This window comes from Telmatherina bonti (genome assembly GCF_933228915.1).
Source record: "Telmatherina bonti genome assembly, chromosome: 23".
Classification (NCBI taxonomy): domain Eukaryota; kingdom Metazoa; phylum Chordata; class Actinopteri; order Atheriniformes; family Telmatherinidae; genus Telmatherina; species Telmatherina bonti.
Window position 1 is genome coordinate 17,020,826 of NC_136632.1, and position 19,747 is coordinate 17,040,572.

The 19,747-nt window shown below is 37.0% G+C and overlaps 1 protein-coding gene across 1 annotated transcript in view; it reads right to left on the reverse strand.

Moving 5' to 3' along the window:
* The window catches only part of plxnc1 (plexin C1), a 31,100-nt gene extending 15,425 nt beyond the window's left edge, over positions 1-15,675 (reverse strand). The window contains exons 1-16 of the mRNA XM_079263472.1: positions 14,635-15,675; positions 12,507-12,635; positions 10,102-10,236; positions 9,905-10,005; positions 9,726-9,831; positions 9,484-9,646; positions 8,874-8,976; positions 8,616-8,682; positions 8,306-8,347; positions 8,055-8,188; positions 6,507-6,686; positions 4,618-4,723; positions 3,387-3,560; positions 3,110-3,277; positions 2,590-2,686; positions 1,177-1,278 (exon numbers count right to left, since the gene is read on the reverse strand). Coding sequence (XP_079119598.1) covers positions 1,177-1,278; positions 2,590-2,686; positions 3,110-3,277; positions 3,387-3,560; positions 4,618-4,723; positions 6,507-6,686; positions 8,055-8,188; positions 8,306-8,347; positions 8,616-8,682; positions 8,874-8,976; positions 9,484-9,646; positions 9,726-9,831; positions 9,905-10,005; positions 10,102-10,236; positions 12,507-12,635; positions 14,635-15,630 — 2,803 coding nt within the window. The 5' untranslated portion in view covers positions 15,631-15,675. The remainder of the gene's footprint in view (positions 1-1,176; positions 1,279-2,589; positions 2,687-3,109; positions 3,278-3,386; positions 3,561-4,617; positions 4,724-6,506; positions 6,687-8,054; positions 8,189-8,305; positions 8,348-8,615; positions 8,683-8,873; positions 8,977-9,483; positions 9,647-9,725; positions 9,832-9,904; positions 10,006-10,101; positions 10,237-12,506; positions 12,636-14,634) is intronic.
* Between the last annotated feature and the right edge of the window lie 4,072 nt (positions 15,676-19,747).

The window sequence follows — 19,747 nt, forward strand, 5'->3', positions numbered from 1 at the left end:
ACCATCAGCTGAGTTTGGGTGGAGAGTCTCACATCTGAACCAGTTCAGAAAATTTTATGGTACTAAAACAAGCTGCTTGTGTGGATAAAAACCAACGGAAGATAGCAGCGTAACGGAAGAGGGTCAGTGTGATGAGGTTGTGAAAGATCAAAAAGAATCACATGCAGATGACACTCCAGTATCAATCAGCTGCAAGCAAGAGGGATTATGAGCCCTTGAGACATTTATGATTAAAATACATCTAAAATGAGAAGAAATGGCAAAAAAGAAACTAGAAAGATACCTCTTAAAATACAATAGTCAAATTTGCAAAACTGAAAAAAATCTGAGCTATTATTTGACAATTACTAAATTAGATGAAACATGTGAAGCCACATATACACAAAAAAGAGGAACAAGTAAGTGTGCAGTGATCTGGGGCAATGTTGGTTGATAGCTGTCTGACCACATGCAATAAGAACAGCAAAAATATTCCACACATTTTTTTCAGGGTGTATTTGAATTTAAAACGGTTTTCTCATTTTTCTTTGATACTTTGCTCTCTAACGCTGAAGTCAAAGTTCAGCAATAGTTTGGGTCTTTCTTTCAACCTTTGTGACCTCTGCATACTTAATTTGTTCTTTCAGTAGGGCATTCTTCCTTCCTCTTTGCTGTGTGATGTTTCCTGTCACTCTGGCAGCCATGGCAACCACCAGCAGAGCAACCTTAGTTGATGTTTCGCTTTTTGTTTGATTTTAAATGCTGCAAAGCACTGAATCGCGTAGTTCCACTAATGTGTCAGCAGAAACGTTCTCCAGATTAGAATTCCAAACAAAAATCATCATTAGCTGAAGTTAAGCCTGAAAGGCTCTTCGCTGTACACACTTAGTTACTCCTTAAAATTTATGAAGAAATAATTGCTGCAGTAAGAGTGGTGATGATATCCTGTTTAAGCAGATGCCTGAGATAAGCTGAAGGAAAGCTTTGCAGCACTGTGTGTGAAACTTAGTCAACAAGGAGCTAGAAGTAGCAGCTTACGTATGGTTTTCTGTCTCTCTAGAAAGCACTGTGTGCAATAAACTCTTCTCCACTGGAACCATAATCATTTCCACTTAAATAGAGTAAGTAAAGGCTGGTGCTCAGTTTGAACCATTGTAGTGATGCTTGGTGGTAAGAGTGTTAGACTGCGTTCCTTACCTTGTCTGATGTCATTCCTGATGTCGAGCTCCATCTTTTCTATTTTCTGGTTCAACTCATCGTTGAGTTTTTTCTGCTTGGTTCTGTAGACGATCATCACCACTGAAAACAAATGTGAGAGCACTAACTTGTTGAATCTTGCACACCCATGGTCAGATTTACCATTTCTGTGCAGCTGGTGCAAACCCTGTCAGTCTATTTATTATTATTAAAGCGCAGTGGTAGGTTAACCCCTTAACCTCTGCTTGTGGCATTGTTGCATTTATATTTCTAAAAAGTTTCTTTTTCACCAAACAGAAGTTAAGGAGGAGAGGTTTGCAATGAATCAAGCAGAGTGACATTTTTTTTTAAGCTACAAGTCTAAAATTCACTGATGATTGTGTCATTTAAAAAAACCTTTTATGTGTACTTTCTTTCAAAAGATACAACACAACTGGTGTAGCTGGGATTTCATCACCCAGAATTTCCCCCTGCATGGTCCTACAGCAGGACTGCCCATCCTGTAACGTTTAGATACAGCCTTTCTCTGAGACAAATGAATGGCTCATTACCTGGTTTCTGCAGAGCTGAATGACACACCGCAGAGGGAATTTGATTCAACCGCGTTTTATCTAAAAGTTGCAGGATGGTAGATTGCGGGGATGGAGAAATGGTAATGAAACCAATAGGTTTAGATTCACAAGTCACATGTTTTTTTCTGTTTATTCATTCAGCCCAAAATGACATGTTTTTAGTCGTATGGGATCAGTAATAATGCAGTAATTTCTCATCAGTCATTTAAAAAAAAAAAAAAAAAATCAATGTGCATAGTGAGGTGCCCTCCTTGACTTTTGTTGTTGCAAAAGATGAAGAAACCTCTGACTCAATATCCATCTGGTGGGAATCATTAATAGATTAGATTTCTATAGAATTTTTCATTGCACACAAAATGCTTTATTTATTCATTCATTCAATATGCACACCAGGTTGTGGTGAGCTCCATGTATGGCCACAGCTGCCTTGGGGCAGACCGACAGAAATGTGGCAGCCAATCTGCGCAGACGGCCTCTCATCACCACACACTCACACACATTCATACGCCAACAATGCAGACAATGGAGGCTAGCTTCATGCCCAAGAACACAACAGATGAACTAGGATGGGTCAGAATTTGACTACCTTCTGGTTCTGGTTCTTGCTTTACTACCTGCATCTGAATTGTTCATTATTTTCAAGAGTTTTTACATCAACTGGAATATGTGTGAAAAAGGTTCCAATCTATAAAAAATTAACTAATAATAACAGTAACTATGATAGACCTGAACAAAAGAGTGAAGTGCTAAAATAGACAACTGAATCTGTATGTTCATTAAAAGCTATAAAGAACTAAAGAGATATATATTATATAAAGGTATATAATTTAAGTGAACTCACCAATAATGATGATAGGTATTGACAGAATCACAAGCAATATCCAAAGTAACAGTAATGAAGAGCTCTTCAGTGTTATGGTCTTGTCTCCATATTTTATCTGAAATAGCAATGATCACATTGTATTTTAAATATTTTCATTAAAACACCAAAAAGATCTTATCAAACTGTATGAAATCCAATACAGTACGTTGTCGAGTGCAACAACGCTACGCACTGTAAAAACGAAATTCTGATGCAGCATCACAGCAAAGCCTGAACTGTCTGAGCTTCAGTTACAAAAAACCTGGCTGGGATTGAGGAGGCTCTGCCAGTATCTCATTTCATGAGAATATTTCCTGTTTAAGTCAGCATTGTTCTGGATTATTGAGAGGATCCTCAGTGATCGCTTCATTATCCACTTCTGAGAAATCTGAACTTACCAGATACTACGTTGTCAGGGAGAACTAATCGCTACAGTGGAAACATCGCTTGACGGCTCATAATGCTGCAAAGCTTGGTGAAACATGACCTACAGACTTACCTGCAATTGCTGAAACTCTTTATCTCTTTCATTTTTAATCTTGCAAATGAAAGACTCTGTGTTGTTACTGGGTTTTCTGTCTATGTTGACGCAGGGATACAGCTTTTCTTCATAAACACCCCAGATTGAGAGATCTGCAGCTGTTATGTTCATATTATCTTTCTCTTTCTGTAAAAACAATAGAAGTAAATTCTAACATTTTATATGATAATGTCACTTGTTTCACATGTGTGGAAAAAAAATCAAGCAAAATCAAAGGGAAAGAAAAAAAAATCACCTCTACAGTGACATGGACATCATCCCCTACTTTCACAGATGTGAAACTGGTGAACACTGGGTCTGGATAGTAGGTGATTCCGGCGCAGTTCCGTGTCTGATTGGCTACTTTCACATGCACAATACTGGAGAAAGATCTGGTGCTTTCAGCTGCAGGTGTTTCATAGATGAGATTCTGCAGGGAATTTAAACAACAGCTGTATTATTTATCAGAATCTATCATGACAATGAGATCTAGGTACTATAATATGACAACTCAACACAATACTACAAATTACAACAAAAGTCAAACTAATAACATGTGAAGGGGATGGAGGGGTGTGATGATGTAAGATGTCATGTGACATACCAAAGTATAGTTGCTTTGAAAATGTAAATAAATAAATAAATGTAAATATAATGCAATGATTTGTGAATCTAGTAATTTATTTATATATTATTAAGAGTAGAAACTAAAACACTCATAAAAGAGAGAGTGACAAATTAATAAAAAAATACTGAATTTGATGGCAGCAAGACATCTAAACCATGTTGGGAAAGACCAAAGCTTATCACAGTTTAACATCTTCTTTGCTGTTCATTCAATTACAGGATGCACTTCATGTTTTCAGTTGGTGAAGGTCTGAGCTTTCGGTAAACCAGTGCAGCTGTTCTACTTTGAAGCCGTACTGTTTCAAAGGATACAATCTCAATATCATGTGAAAAGCCTTACTGACAATAATAAAGTGTAGGTGGGAGCATATGCTGCTCTACAAACTGTATATTCCTTTCAGCATTAATAGTCTTTCCAGACGTGCAAGTTGTCAGTTCTATCAATATTAATGGATTGATTTTAGGCTTTGTCCCATTTGCACAGATATCCCACATCTTTAGAGTCATCTGAAGGTATTATGCACTGTAGATCATAGAACATTTCTAAGACTTCACATCAAACTCAAGATAAGGTCAACTTTTTTTTTTTTAATTAGTCAAATAATTCACTTTCATCACTTTATGCTTTTTATGTTCTTATGAAATAAAGTTTTGGTTTATTGGATTGGAAAATGATTACATGCCGTTTTTACTTTGGTTTTACACATCATCCCTATGGGCTCATTCATCCCAACATTTTTGGGAGAAGGGGTTTGAAAATAACAAATATTTCTGCACTAAAACAACAATTAAACATACTTTCATGACAAAATACAAGATTGTTTTTGAACAATCAGATAGGATGTGTCTGCAAAAACCACCTGATAGCTGCTGTTTCTGGGAATCGCAGCTTTTGGGTTGTGGCTGTGTATGACGTCTTCCACAAAGTCCAGGTGAGACCCCACGAGTGTTATCGTCCTCTTCCCACTGCAGGACACAGAGCAGCAGCCAATTATGTGTGACAAATGTGTGACTTATTGAGCAAGGTGCTTTAAAACAAAAAATTGATTTCACTGTGACTCTGTTTACATATGGTGTTATCATCGACAGCGACTGTAGCTCAGTCCTAGCAAGACACTGAACCCCAAACTGCCCCCCGATGTGCCTATCGGGGTATGAGTGTGTTAAATGAGTGTGAATGGGTGAATGTGACAAGTAGTGTAAAGCTCTTTGAGTGGTCCGCATGACTAGAAAAGCGCTATAGAACTACCAGTCCATTTACCATCCATCCTGGGAGACCTGATGACAGACATACCCTCTATGTTGTTGCAATGTTTCCCTGGATGTGTACATGTGATCAGATCTCGGTGTGCATCATACATGAGCAAAAAACAGGATAACACCGCTGCTGATGTTTCTGTAAAGTCATTCAGTTTTCAGGTTTCAGATTCACCTGAGTCACATTGATAGAATTATATACAAACATTTCAATAAGGTCAGCTATGTAAATGATCTGATTTTAGATAAAATTATTATTAAAATTTATTAAAAAATAATAATTTAGCAAACTAAAGCCTACTTGTAAAAAAAAACTTTACAAAAAACTTGTCAATCCACCAACTTTTTTTTTTTATTTGTAAGAGTCATGATGATCCAGGTCAGTATAACCTTTATCCTAAAAATATTGTTTTCAGCTCAATTCCACAGAATGCAGTTGCATTTTGAACGTGTTGGCAACTCTACTTCATATTTCATTTACTCTCTCATAAGTTTGGTTTGTATGCAAACCTTTCTTGATACAGTGGTTTTAAACACAACATTTTTGGGAACTGGCTTGTTTATGGATTTTACTGGTGATTGAGTCACAATGTGCTTCATGCACACCCCCTCGTCACAGGAAATATGCATTTCACACAAAGAAATGCATATGATGCAGGCTTCAAGTTAAAGGAGATCAGCTGTTGAATGAATTAAAGCTGCGCATTATTGGTGAAGGTTCAGCTTTTATTCAAGTGTGGCTTAGATTCAGGACCAATCTATAGCCTTAAAATTATAATACGTATGTTTACACCTGTCCATTTCATATCAACATGGGTGCACTTCAGCACCAGATCTGAACAGGTTGTGTATTTCCTTTAGAGTGAAGCTAAATCATTAACTTTAAATCATCACAACTAATGATGTCAAATAAATGAAAAATGGCAAGATAGCTTACAAGAAGCATTATGATGGCATTAACCTGTTGAAAGTGTAGAAAACATCTAGCCATTTGGCCTCTAAATCAACGGAAATGATCCATTGCGCACTTAATGGTTAGTTGTTTGTGATTCCCTTCAGAGCTATTTCTTAGAGATGTGTTGCAAAACTATTGTGTGCAAACAGAAGAGATAAAATGGTGCATTGAAAAAGGGAAGTGCTCTCATTGTGACAGAAAATGCTCCTGGGAAGTGACTCTCATAATCCCACCTAACCACATTCAGGCTGTAAGAGTGGCTGACCCTGCTGCCTAGAATAAGTTTCAGAGAAAGCTCTTATCTCTGGAAAGAAAGCACTTAAGTGTGACCCAAAAAGAGATTTTTTTGTTTGCTGCCAAGAAATACAAGTTACACATTATTGTGAATAAATGTCAATAAATAATGTTATATTGATATTTTCTGTTAAATTGAATAAATTGAAGAGGTGCTACGTTCATTAAATGTTTCTTTTTCTTTTACATTTCTGGAAAAAATTCACCTGAATAAGTTATTTTTAGTTCATTTTAAGCAAATACCTCATCCATGTGCTGCTTGGTGTAACGCTGGTGCAGATTGGTGCAGACTTGTAGGTGATTTTAGCATCACCGTGGCAGCTACCATCTGGGAGAAGGAGACACACTTTGACCACACCTTTAGTATCTGTACTGGGGATGTGGAAGGTCAGAGTCCCACCAGTGTTGTTCCAAACAGGAGATCTGACCAGAAAACACACGGTGACAAAAAAAAACAAAACAGGCACCAACATGGTCATGCTGTCATGTGGACATCTTTTCTCTTTCAATGACAAAGTTTCAAAGCGTTTTAAAATCATCTGGACATCCCAGTTCTAGGTAAACAAAACCAAAGATGAACATCCAGACATGAGCTATCACACTGTGTCATTATTCATTTTACAGGAACAAAGCCAAAGGTACGCCCTTACTGCTTCTGTAGGAAACAAGAAGGGAAGTAGCGTAGCAGCTTAATTCCGCAGAAAAGTTAATTTAATAACATGATCATCAGCAAGTGTGAACTTTTTCGTAAAAGCAGAAGTTTTAGCAGCTTGCTGGTCTGTAACTGGTGTGTGTGAGTGAAGAGGCAAGATGTCAACAAAGATAGAGACAACCATGACTGCTCAGCATGTTCAGAAAGGTTATATATTTTAAGAAAAAAACGTACATTTAGTCATACAGTAAGGATATTTTTAATATATGGAGAGAAATTAAACTGCCACTTTTCCAAGGAGTAAAGATATAAATTTGCCCCAAGATCAGTGAGTAGCACAGTGGGTACAATCAATAGGCACTTGCAGACATTTTAGCTAACCCTAAGCTCCAATCAACACTAAAAGTATTTCAGAGTCAAGCAAGAGATCATCTGTGTGACAGCTAAAGCTCGGATAAAACTGTTCATACAGCTGTTAAGCAAATCTACAGCCAAACAACATAGACCAGAATCAAGGCTTGATCATGACTTAATCCACATCCAGATCTTAACCTGATTAAATGGTGTGATGTAACTTTAAGAGCTCATATCTCAATAATATGAAGCCACACAATAAAGAAGATTGGACAAAATTCCACCAAAATGATGTGAGAGACTGATAGGGTTGCTTGGACGATGATTGGTGAAAGCTATTGCAACTAAGATTGTTTCGAGAAGAAATAACGGAGTTACTCAACTTGCCATACACTGCTTCTGCATTTAGAGTTAGATTGAATCATATAAATGATGACGATGTAGCAAAAAGGAAATGCTGCATTTTTCACAGTTAAGGTGTTTTAAAGAGCTAAAAGCCAAACATCTCGCAGGTCAGCAGCTGTGTCACTGAAACAGAAGCTTTTGGAAAGCAGCAGCAACATTTTCAGACTGGATTCCTCCGAAAAAGTGTGCAAACAAGGACACTTTTTTCTATTTCCTACAAGCAAAGATGCAGTTTAGTGAAAGAACTAAACATGTCTGGATTAAAGCGTTGCTCAACATTATCAATACATTCAACATTGTAGATTGTGACATTGTAATTTTCAGAAATTAATGTCATTTCTAGTCTAAGGGTGGTTGCAGTTTTCTGCAGAATGACTCACTCCCGTGGAGAGCAGTCCATGTCCGCCTGGATCCTCACTCCAGTCACATTACGGAGGTTACGACCTGACAACACTGCATGATTTCTGCCGTAGAAAGACACAGCGCTGGGTTGGATGGAGGAGATTTCTGGCCTCTGACAACACACACACACACACACACACACACACAGACAATTAACTTTCAATGAATACAAGTTGCTCTCCTGAGATTTTACTGAATAAAACGAGTGAGAACTGAGGTTCAGACTTACAGAGAAGTTCTTCTCAGCCTCCATCTTTGGGCAGAAACTGTCCTGCAAGAGGAAAAAAGAGGAATAAAGGAAACGTGCTCAGTAACTCAAACTACAGGAAACCATTTATTTGATCTTATTTTAAAGTTTAAACATGTATAATATCTAAACTATAGAAAATTTTAAGCCATTATTTGATAAATTATAGTTAATAAGATGACTGGATTATTTTGGTTTTGCAAAATAAAGAATATGTACGATATGTATATACTTATAAATAAAACTTTTAAATGCAACATAAGAAAAAAAAAATCATTATAACATTCTGCACCCCTTCGTTGGCCCAGGAGCAGACATTGTTTCTCCATCCACATCCAGCCTTGATACACTTCTGACACCTGAAGAGAACATGAGATTAGTCCATTAATACTGTTCAACACCACCTGTACAGATCATATAAAATGCAGCATTTTAGCATGTTTCAGTTTAAGCACAGTGTCAGATGTTGATCATTTCACCGCTTTTACACGACACATGTGACCAGTGAATATCTTCACTTCTGGTCTGATGAACATATGATCACACTTACATAACAGAACCTGGTTCTCCATAAATGTCAGAACAGTTGATTACATTTAGTTGTAGGGTCAGTACCGTCTTTCCAAGTCTGATCTTTACTGTGACATCCACACCTGGGAAATAAAGACAGTCTGTCATGGCTACAACACATAATCAGGTCTGATCTTCATGCAAGTCACAATTACAGAATATTTTCAAAGATCAGAATTGTTTTTATTGAACACACTAGATAAGCACTGAACATTTAACACATTTGTGAACTTCTGTTTTATGTTTAAACTTCTCCAAAAACTACACAGAATTAGGCCATCCACCTGAAGAGATTAAGTTTGATAGAAATGGTAAACAAAGTGTTATTTGTGACAATTTGAGATGCCATGACAGTAACTTACACAGGACTTGAGAAGGATTATTCTGAAATCAGATGATATCTGTGTGTTAACTACACTGTGTAAAGCAAAGTGCTTTTTAGTTTGATCTAAATTTCTTTGCAGAATTTGGGGGTCCAAGAACCTCTTCCAGCCGTCACTAGGTCAGAGGCAGATAACACCCTGGACAGGTCAGTCGTTATACAATTCCTGTCATTTAAATTCTGAGATAATTTTTTGTAAGTCACTGACCGCCTGCAGAAAGAAGCTGATTAGAAAGGATGTTTGTGCATTGTGGAAACTTTGGAGGAGAAGACATCTGGTTTAAAGTCCTGCTGACTGCAGAGAACTGACAAGCGAAGTTTGACAAGGCGTCTTGGCCTCCATTCAGGTGTGTCTGGACGATAAGTTTGATCTGAAAGAGGAAGAAATGTGAGACACAAACAACTGATGGTAGCTCCAAATGAAAGAAGTACTAAGTGTGTTTAATCCACCTGTCCAGTGGGGTCCGTCTCAACTTTGTGGGAAACCATTTTCTGTTGCAAACCATCAGGGATGGACAACCAGTATGAATCCTTGCAGTCGCTTTCAAACGTGCAGCTGGAAGAAGAGAAAATGTTATAAATGTATTTAAATGTGTAAAAGTGTGAGATACCGATGATGTCTCCCTAACCTGTTGTTAGAAGCACACCAGACACAGAATGGATCCTGTGCAGACCAACAGTCCTGCACATTTCTGTATGAGCTGCACTTTGATACAGGTACACGCTTCACCTGGAGGAAAGGAGTCATATTTAGATGTACATAAAAAATAAAACAATCAAAAATATATACATAATATAATGAATGAACACTGAGTATTTGAAGTACCTGGTCTCTAAACGGCACATACACATGTTTCTGATCCACTGGATCCAGATGGATGTTGGGAAACACTTGATGATCAGTGATGGCCCTGTAGAGCACCCTGGGACAGGCAGGGCGATAGTTTCTGTCCACAACAAGCTGGCAGGAAAACAAATTGTTGTTTTAAACTAGTTCAATCAAACCAGAAAAGAAATAAGAAAAAATAAAAGCTAATCTTTCAAGAAAAAAAAAACAACAACTAAGAATCTGAGAAAAGAATCTAATTAAAAATAAAAGCTTTTTTTCAATGATCTGTTTATTTCCTCCAGACAAAGAGGAAATAAATGGTAAACTAATCATCTGTAATCTAATAAAGGTAATTTGACCTCAAATAATAAGGTGTTTGAGAACATTCTTCAGACCAAACACCCCCAAACTGATGGAAAATGGAGCAGAAAGTCTCTACTAGATGTAAATCTTTGGGTCTTCTCCTGTTAGCTGCTACATCAGCAGCAAGTACCACCTCTCCATTTCCATTTTCACCAGTGGTTCCTGAGGTTCAGGTCATCTCTCTTATACTTGTGGTACGTGTGGTTTGTTTTTGTTTGAGTTATAATATGCCGGACTCTGTGATTGGCTTTTATGGATAAGAGCTGCAGTGCTTAAGCCAGAATGACAGAAGGACTTGCAGGTAAAGTAACTGATTTATTTCATGCATGTGTTTTATTTTACAAAGGTATCTTCTTTTCAAATGACACTGAACCGTATGTCCTGTCTGAGATTGTAACCAGCTGGGGACTGAAAAAGCTCTTTGCCAGTCACAGCGAATCAGACAGAGGCAGCAAATAACATGAAACATCATGTGGGGTACTGATGCAAAAAAAGGGCAGCTTCTCCTTTTTGTGTGCCTGAAGCTTGGAGGCACGGGTCTAAGCTCCTCTTGTGCAATAATTGAATGATTAAACCAGAGAGCTGTTTGCCTCTGAAGGTGTCCATCTGTGACTGAAATAAAACACCATACTCCTACATTTATCTGTTTATCACAGTATGTTCAAATCATGCCAATATTTATTTAAAGATATTTTAATTTGTGGAAAATTTAAAAATGATTAAAAAAAAAAAAAAAAAAAAGAAATGATCTAATATCTACAGAATTTCACACATGAACCTGGAGCCCCCAGGGGTCCAGAACAACATGTTGAAGACCTCACATTTAGACTAACTAGCTTGCAATGAAACAACAAAATCCATTTAATCTCATCTCCTTCAACTAATATATGTAGAAACACATGGCGTTTTATCCCAAGGGTAAATGTCTTAGTGAGTGTTTTGCTGGGTTTGACAATCCAGTAGGATGTGTGTGTGTGCACATGTACTGTATATATATAAGCACTAGTCAACGGTTTAGACACACTTTCCCATTAAATCTAAGGGGAAAGTATGTCCAAACTACATTTGTTCTATTGGATTGATACACTTACATTTTATTTCAACAAGAAACAATAATGGAAGAAGAAATACCATTTATCCCAACTGCTTTTAGAAAGAGTTAGAAATGGAGCTGCATTAGCCTGACTAGATCTGACCACAGAATACTGACCACCAACAACCAGCCACCTAAAATGTAGAAGCAGTTTTGTCTTCTGCCACCACTGAAAGCTCACACCACCACAGAGAAACATGAAGTGAGTTAAAGTCAGCCATTTCTGTTTAATGTTACTTCCACTTTGTTGCAACACTTTGTCATTATATATAACAGGATGTGATGCAACTGTGTGTGTAAGGGGTAAAAAAAAAAGCTAATAATCTTAAACCTATGATTCTAAACCCCCACAAACCAGTCTCCATTCCTCTACTTACATTTAAACCAAATGTTAAATGAAGATAATGTGAGCTTCTATCTGTCTGCTGTGTTCATGTTGTCCACATTTCTCTCTGTTTTTCAGAGAGCTTGCAGATGTTTACTCCAACATAGCAAAAGGAGCAGGACCACCAGAAATCATTTCTCATATCTGCTGTGGGCTAACCATTTCCCATTCCCAGAAAAAATAGCAATACCTCTTTTGTTTTCATGCTTTTAAAATAAAACTAACCACATTATCATGCAATATATTAAACATTTTTATAACAATTTGATCATGTTTGAACGCAGTATTTTTTCCTCTTGTGGCATTAATAAAATTCTGTATGTCACTGCAGTGTATATTTACTATAATCAAGCAAATTAACATAATAAACAAAGTTTAAAAGTTTCATTGTGGTTTTTCAAATGCTACCTGCATTGTGACTTTGGGAGTAATTATGTAATTATTACCTCACTAATGTTAATAAATTCTGTCTGGATCTTGATGTTACATGTGCTAATGAAGCCTAAAGTGGACTTATTTTTCTCTGTCCAGTGGTGGATGCATGTTATTTTGTCTACACACCTTGATGAGCTGCCCGTCTCCTGTTCCAATGAAGAAGACCATCCAGCTCCTCTGTCTCACTGCCAGCACAGATGTCATGTGGTTCTTCTTGAGGAGCACTGCCACTGGTTTCAGGATCTTTGGTGTTAACTGAGAAACAAGCATAACGATGATCAGATCTGGTGTTTATGGACAGTTGCAGATAAGAATTAGTATGTATTTGAGGTTTTAATAAAGTACATGTAAAGGTCCCCAACATGGACATTGTTTAGCTCTTACATTTGTTTATGTTTGTGTCAGAGAAGTTTAGATGATAATAAATTATTCCAGTTAATAAGTGAATTGTTTTGACTGGGAGTCTATATCAATGTTGCTGTAGATCACAATGCTCATTTATTAGAATTTATATAGAGTACATGCAGCACCAGTCCAACGTATGACTGTGTCTATGAAGACAGAGTGAGAGACTGTACTGTCTTTACTGTGAAAAATGACAACAAATAAAAGTCTGGATCTTTGGAGGCAAAATGGAAAGAAATCCATCTTAAACCAGGAATGTCAAATTCCAGTCTTCAAGGGTCACTGTCCAGCATATTTTTGCCATTTTATGGCAAAAACTAATGCAAAAACATTTTGTAATTGGGTAAAAGCTTTAAAATTACACTGCAATCACAATGTTTAATATAAAAACAAACTACTTTTATTTTCCTGTATAACTGCAACATCACCATAATGACAAAATAGGAATATGCACTCATAATCTATTTTGCTTGATGATCTAATGAGCTGTGTCTTTCCAGGAGCAATATGTTTTGGAGCACTAGACATTGATCCTGCTCTCTGCCTGCGACTGTGACCTAAGCAGAGAGGAGCATCTCAAAGCTGAAGCTCATCAAGACCTACCAAAGGCCATCCATGAGACGGCATTGCCCTACCTGTCCTGTAGTACTCAACATCAACCATGAAATGAGGACATCATTGATGACTTTGCACATAAAAAAGTCAGGAAGCAGACATTTTGAGGACAATACACTGTGACTGTTACTGTGAATAATGTGTGCTATTATTAGGTGTTATGCAGATAAGTTAAGCCTAAGGTAATTAAGCATTGTTTGAAGTGTTGGTCTGTTGGATTTTCTTAAGTAAACATTTTTATACATTTTAATGTTTTCTATGTATTGAAATATGGACAATTCTTTTTCTTTGTGTTATAGTGGATTTTTTTTTTTTTTTTTTTTTTTTAACAATTTCAACTGTTTATCAACTTAAAATGTTTCTTTTTACCTGCAGCCTGTTTTGCTCATGAAGTGTAATAGATGCTGACATCTCATGTAAAGGGTTAGGAATCTCTTCATCACAGTTGGACAAACTCGAGGCCCTCAAACAGTATCTTGCCTAGCGCCTCCACAAAGCTAGAAACAGCCCTGCTCAAAAGTTATTTTTCAACTTTCTTGAAATTGTAATATATAAAAAATTTTTTTTTTAAAGTAACACTACATAAATCCCAGATTTTATAACTCTTCTGATTTGTTTTGATGAGTAGCTCAGCAGCATCCTGGGCCTGAGAAACTGCACTTCAAAAAATATTTTTTCCATCCTGTTAGATCACTTTAAAGCAGCATTTTGCTATAAATGTCACATACTAGCAACTGGATATCAACAAAACTGCTGTTTTAATTCCAGAGGATGCCAGATAACAAAAGAGTACGGGAAAGAGCAAAAGACAAGACAAAAGTCAAGATCTGTAGTTTACTGGCTGGAGAGAGCTCAGAGAAAAGGCAGAATGAGAGACTAAAACTAAATTAGCTACCCGGGGTGTCTCAGCGGAAAAAAAGTTCAGGGCTGAATTTTTTTCGAGCCCACAGCTCCTTTAATAGTACAATGACATTTTGTCATCACTTACTGGACCAAACCCTGACATTTACGAGGAAAAACTTTTTTAGTTCAACAACATATTATAGACAGTTTGTTTGTTTTTTTTCCCCAACACATGTGGGGTGACCACTTTATTTATGTCCTTCAAACTGAAATGACAAATGTCCGGGTTCAAACTTTCCCGGAAGAAATGCAACTAGCATATTTTTTAATTTATAGAATTTAAAATGTTTAACTTGAATGGATATGAATAAAAGACAGTTGTGGAACCCACCGTCGTTTCAAGCTTGAAAACATCTGAGCCTGCATCAGTCTTAATGCTGTGATCAGGACTGATGTCAAACACCACCAGCTGGGTGTTGCTTTGTTCTCCTTCCACACCGAACACGCCGCTCCAAAGCACCTGCTGTCCTCCTGGGATGATGGAGGAGGCCAGAAGTCTGCAGCTTCCATCTCTATCAGAGACTCTGAGAATCGTTTCCCGCGGAGACTTGGGAGTCAGGGTTTTAACTGTTTTACTCTCAAGCCAGATAAGACGGACTTTGGCTTTTTCATCACTTGGACGTAAAACGTTGGAGAACAGGAACACTGTTGAATTTATCTGAAATCCGTCCACAAATTCCACATCACCTTCAATTTTGATTGTGTTTTTGGAACCGCCACCACCACTCAAAGAAAATATTCCTCCATTCTGTGTGTTATCTACATTATGGAGGTTGATCGTCTCTGAATCAGAGGCACAGTTTGTAGCCTTACTTGACACTTCTCTTTGTTGTTGTACTGCGGTGAGAATATAATTGTGTGTCTGAGTTAAATCCTTCTTCACATCCACCAGAAAACTGACAGAAGCGTCGCTGCGGTTCTTCGGTCCCACCAGGAACTGTTCACTATACAGAAGATTGGAGATGTTCTTCAGGTCCAGAACTTCACAGTAACCACATATATTGTCAGTCACTCCGCAGCTGACCAGAGTCTTATTCTCAACAAATGGCAGCAACACGTTAACTCTGAAAGTTGTGGTCCACGCAGTCGACTCAGAAACCCGGTTAAACCTCCCAGCATCCTTAAAACTCCCTCTCTGGTCCAGACTGTGGATCAGTTTCAGGTCGTGTCTCAGTTGGTAAAGCCTTGTTTCTGTAACAATGTAAACATTGTTGTTGCCCACGGCGAACTGGCGGAGGTCTCCATCAAGTATAAACCCTTCATCTTCTTCCAGACTGCGAGCTGGTTCTGCACACAGAGCGCAAAGCAAAGCGAGCAACAGCATCATGTTGCGGGTTCGAGTCCGATCTAAATACAGACATACAGCCTGCGTGACTCTCATCTCTCCTGTCTGTCGCTCAAAAGCACACAGCACCTCCACTGAACATTTCTGGAAGTGGGAGGAGGAGTGCTGAGCGAAACTGAGCACCACTCAAACTGTTAGTAACATGACAGCGCGTAAATGTCCCCATTTCTGCCTGCCTCTAAACAATTCTTACAGTTCAATAAACCTGATAAACCAAACATGTCTGCTGTCATAGGAAATGAGAAAATATTTACTCAGATTTATATGTGGCTACATGCCTTTAAAGAATCAAACAACTTTAGAAAATCCTGGATTCATCTGATTTATCATGTATCTATATTACCTTTATCCGTTTTTACTTTCAGTCCTCTTGGCAGCCTTCCTACAGGCACAACTAAGACTCCTAAAATTCAAAGTTTTCCTGAAGGAATCAAATTTACAAGTGGATAACAATGACGTGTGGATAATTGTAGGACGTTGAACGAAACTGATTTTATTGAAGCAGATTATTGCGCATCTGTGGGTTTCGTGTGACTTTCGTGGTCACCAGTGACGTTCATCATCCTCTCCACGTATTACAGAGAAGCCTACATCTTTCTGTTCAAGCAGAGCAAACGCGACATCTAGTGTCTTTCTTTGGTTTGCACAGCTGGCAAACATCACTTCTGGAAAATGCTCATTGATCTCTCCCCTTTTGTAAAACAGGAAAAAAAATAAGTGACACAACATCGTGAACAGCTAAGCATCCTGGTTTGTAAACGTGACAAAAATACATAAAATAAACTAAATAAATACAACTGCTGTGATTATATGACTAACAATAACTGCATGTATAGTAATGACAGCAATAATATAATTCTGACTATACATGATGTTTACATTACTTGAAACAATAATGAAGTTATTCAGTAATACTACATAATAATAATACTTTAGAGACTGAAACATTAGAGGAAGTATAATTTAGAAAGATAAACAAAAGAGAGAGGAAGAAGAAAGAACATTAAATGTGTTGTGGAGTGCTTTAGCAGCTGGTTTAGTTGTTAGTTATCAATACATTATCCAGGACAGTCATCAATATTCTATTAACTTCTGACTAAAAAACATTAATTATTGGGTAGTACTGAAGAATGTCAGAAACTAATAATTAAACATGATGTTTATATTGCGGTTCTCTTGGTTTGTGTGTCAAACTGGTCCAGACATGATGCACACAAAACAAACAGTGAAGGTTTTGAATCTGATCCACGATCAGCCAGCTGGTATCACAATAAACACAATGATCATAAACAACTTCTCCTTCATAAAAGCACAAAAAGAATTTATTGAAAAATAAACACAAATAATAAATAATTATAGCATAAGTAATAAGAACTATTGTGATTGTTTGACCAAACTATGTACAAATATACAAGCAACAATGTCACAAAAACAATCACCTACGTGTGTGTGTGTTTTATTTATGTATGAGTTAATGCATATGCATGGAAGAAGACAGTTTGGTAAAATTGTGGGTTTTAAAATATGAAATCACTTTTTCTTTTTTTTTTTAAAGAAAAACAGAACAAAGCCTGAGAAAAAAATCTGAGACCAGTGGCTGATTTGCTTTTTCCCAGTGATCCTCACACAGAGAAGCAGGTATCAGTCATCAGAGCTTGTTCATCTCTGCAATGTGTTTCTTGTGCCACTGACAGATAAGCACCAGCCCTGAAAGACAAACCGATTGCAACTGAAACACATTAAATTTATCCATAAAGCATATAAAGTATATATATATATCTATAGATATATATATATCTATATATATCTATATATATAGATATATATATCTATAGATATATATATCTATATATATCTATATATATATATATATATATATCTATAGATATATATATATATATATATATATATATATCTATATCTATATATATATATATATATATATATATATATATATATATATATATATATATGTATATATATTTATATATATATATCTATATATATATATATCTATGTTTGACAGCATTTCTCATCGTTTCAGCTGATAATCAGCTGCAGAATGGTTTGAGCTGCATTTCATGTAATTCCTTCTGACGTACATGTTCTTCACCTCAGACCGATGCAAACATGAGACATTGTGAAAATCACTATACATAGAAAGTAATCGAGAACTGCTGTGATTTATTTTTTTCCGATTGGAGTCGATGGAGAAAATTCTCGCTTGGTGGCTTCAATCCTAGCTACTATAATCTTAACTATGTTACAATTCAGGTTCAGATTTTCCAATTTGAGAGCATTTATTGCCCACAAGAAACTAATCAAACCAAAACAGCAAAACTAGAAAAAAAAAAAAACCTGTTCAAATCAGCTAAGCTTACTTTATGTACTTACCAACAATAACAAATGGTATCAGCACGAGACGCATTGTCAGAATGACCTGATGTAAGAAAGATGGAGGTGCTAGCATAACTGTCTTGTCACCGTACTTTATCTGGGGAAAAAAACAGGTTGCACAATTAAACCAAAAGGAAGAATAAAAATGTTCAGTTAACTGGAAAATGATTTTAGTCCAGTTTCACCAAAAAAAAACCATCGTCCACACATACAATACATCGTATTTTCACAACTGCATAATAACAATGAAAGAGTTGTTGGTGCTGGTGATGTGCGAGTATATAGCCATGAAAAATATATGATCATCTCTCACTGTCCTGCATTGGTTATAAATATACCTCAGACATTATCTTTGGATAAATGAACACATCATGACAACAGGAGTGTGGTCATTAATGTTTTTTATGAGAGACTAAAATGTTAGAGACACCCTATAACTTTGGTCTTAGACAATGTAGAATGTGTTGTACATGTCTTGATTTCATGTGTGACATAAAAGATGCAAAGCTTGATGTAACATGACTTACAGACTTACCTGGAATTGTTGAAAATCTTTGTCTCCTTTATTTTTAATCTTACAAGTGAATGACTCAGTGTTACCCTGTTCTTTGACTATGTTGATGCAGGGATACAGCTTTTCTTCCTGAACACCCCAAATTGAGAGATCTGCTGCTGTTATCATCATATTATCTTCCTCTTTCTGTAAAAACAATAGAAGTAAATTCTAACATTTTATATGATAATGTCACTTGTTACACATGTGTGAAAAAAAATCAAGCAAAATCAGAAGGAAAGAAAAAAATCACCTGTACAGTGACACGGACATCGTTCCCTGTTTTCACAGATGTGAAACTGGTGAACACTGGGTCTGGATAGTAGGTGATTCTGGTGCAGGTCAGTGTTTGATTGGCAACTTTCACATACACAATACTGGAGAAAGATCTAGTGCTTTCAGCTGCAGGTGTTTCATAGATGAGATTCTGCAGAGAATTTAAACCACAGCTGTATTATTTATCAGAATCTACCATAACAATGAGATCTAGGAAATACAATATGACAAGAGTAACTTGTCTGAGGGTGGGCTAAACTCAGGGTTCTCTGCCAGATGTGTGTTCCAAAAATGCTCCAAAGTACTTCTGTATCAGCAGAGATATGTTTATTCTTTCCATCCACAGTTCCAAAATCAGATCCAACGAATGAATAAGCGGTATGCTGAATAAACAGACTTACGACAAAATATATGATGTACGATACGTGCTTGACATAAAATTTGACCACCACCGAGCTCATCTAAAACCGATGAGTTGGTACCTTTAAAACTTTGTGACACACACATACACACCCACACGAACATACCCTGCACCTAGATGCTGAGCATCATCTGTGCCACTTCATGAATATGAAGAAAATATACTATTATGGTTCCTACAATCAGCATGTATACTGATATTGATTGTAGGCTTCATCTCATTTGCACATATATCCATTTCTCAGTCATCTGAAAATATTATGTACTGTAAATCATGGAAATTTTAGTATTTATAGTTGTATGTTGATGAAAATTCTGCAGAACCACCTGATAGCTGCTGTTTCTGGGAATCACAACTTTTGGGTTGTGGCTGTGTATGACCTCTTCCACAAACTCCAGGTGGGACCCCCGGAGTGTCATCATCCGCATCCCACTGCAGGACACAGAGCAGCA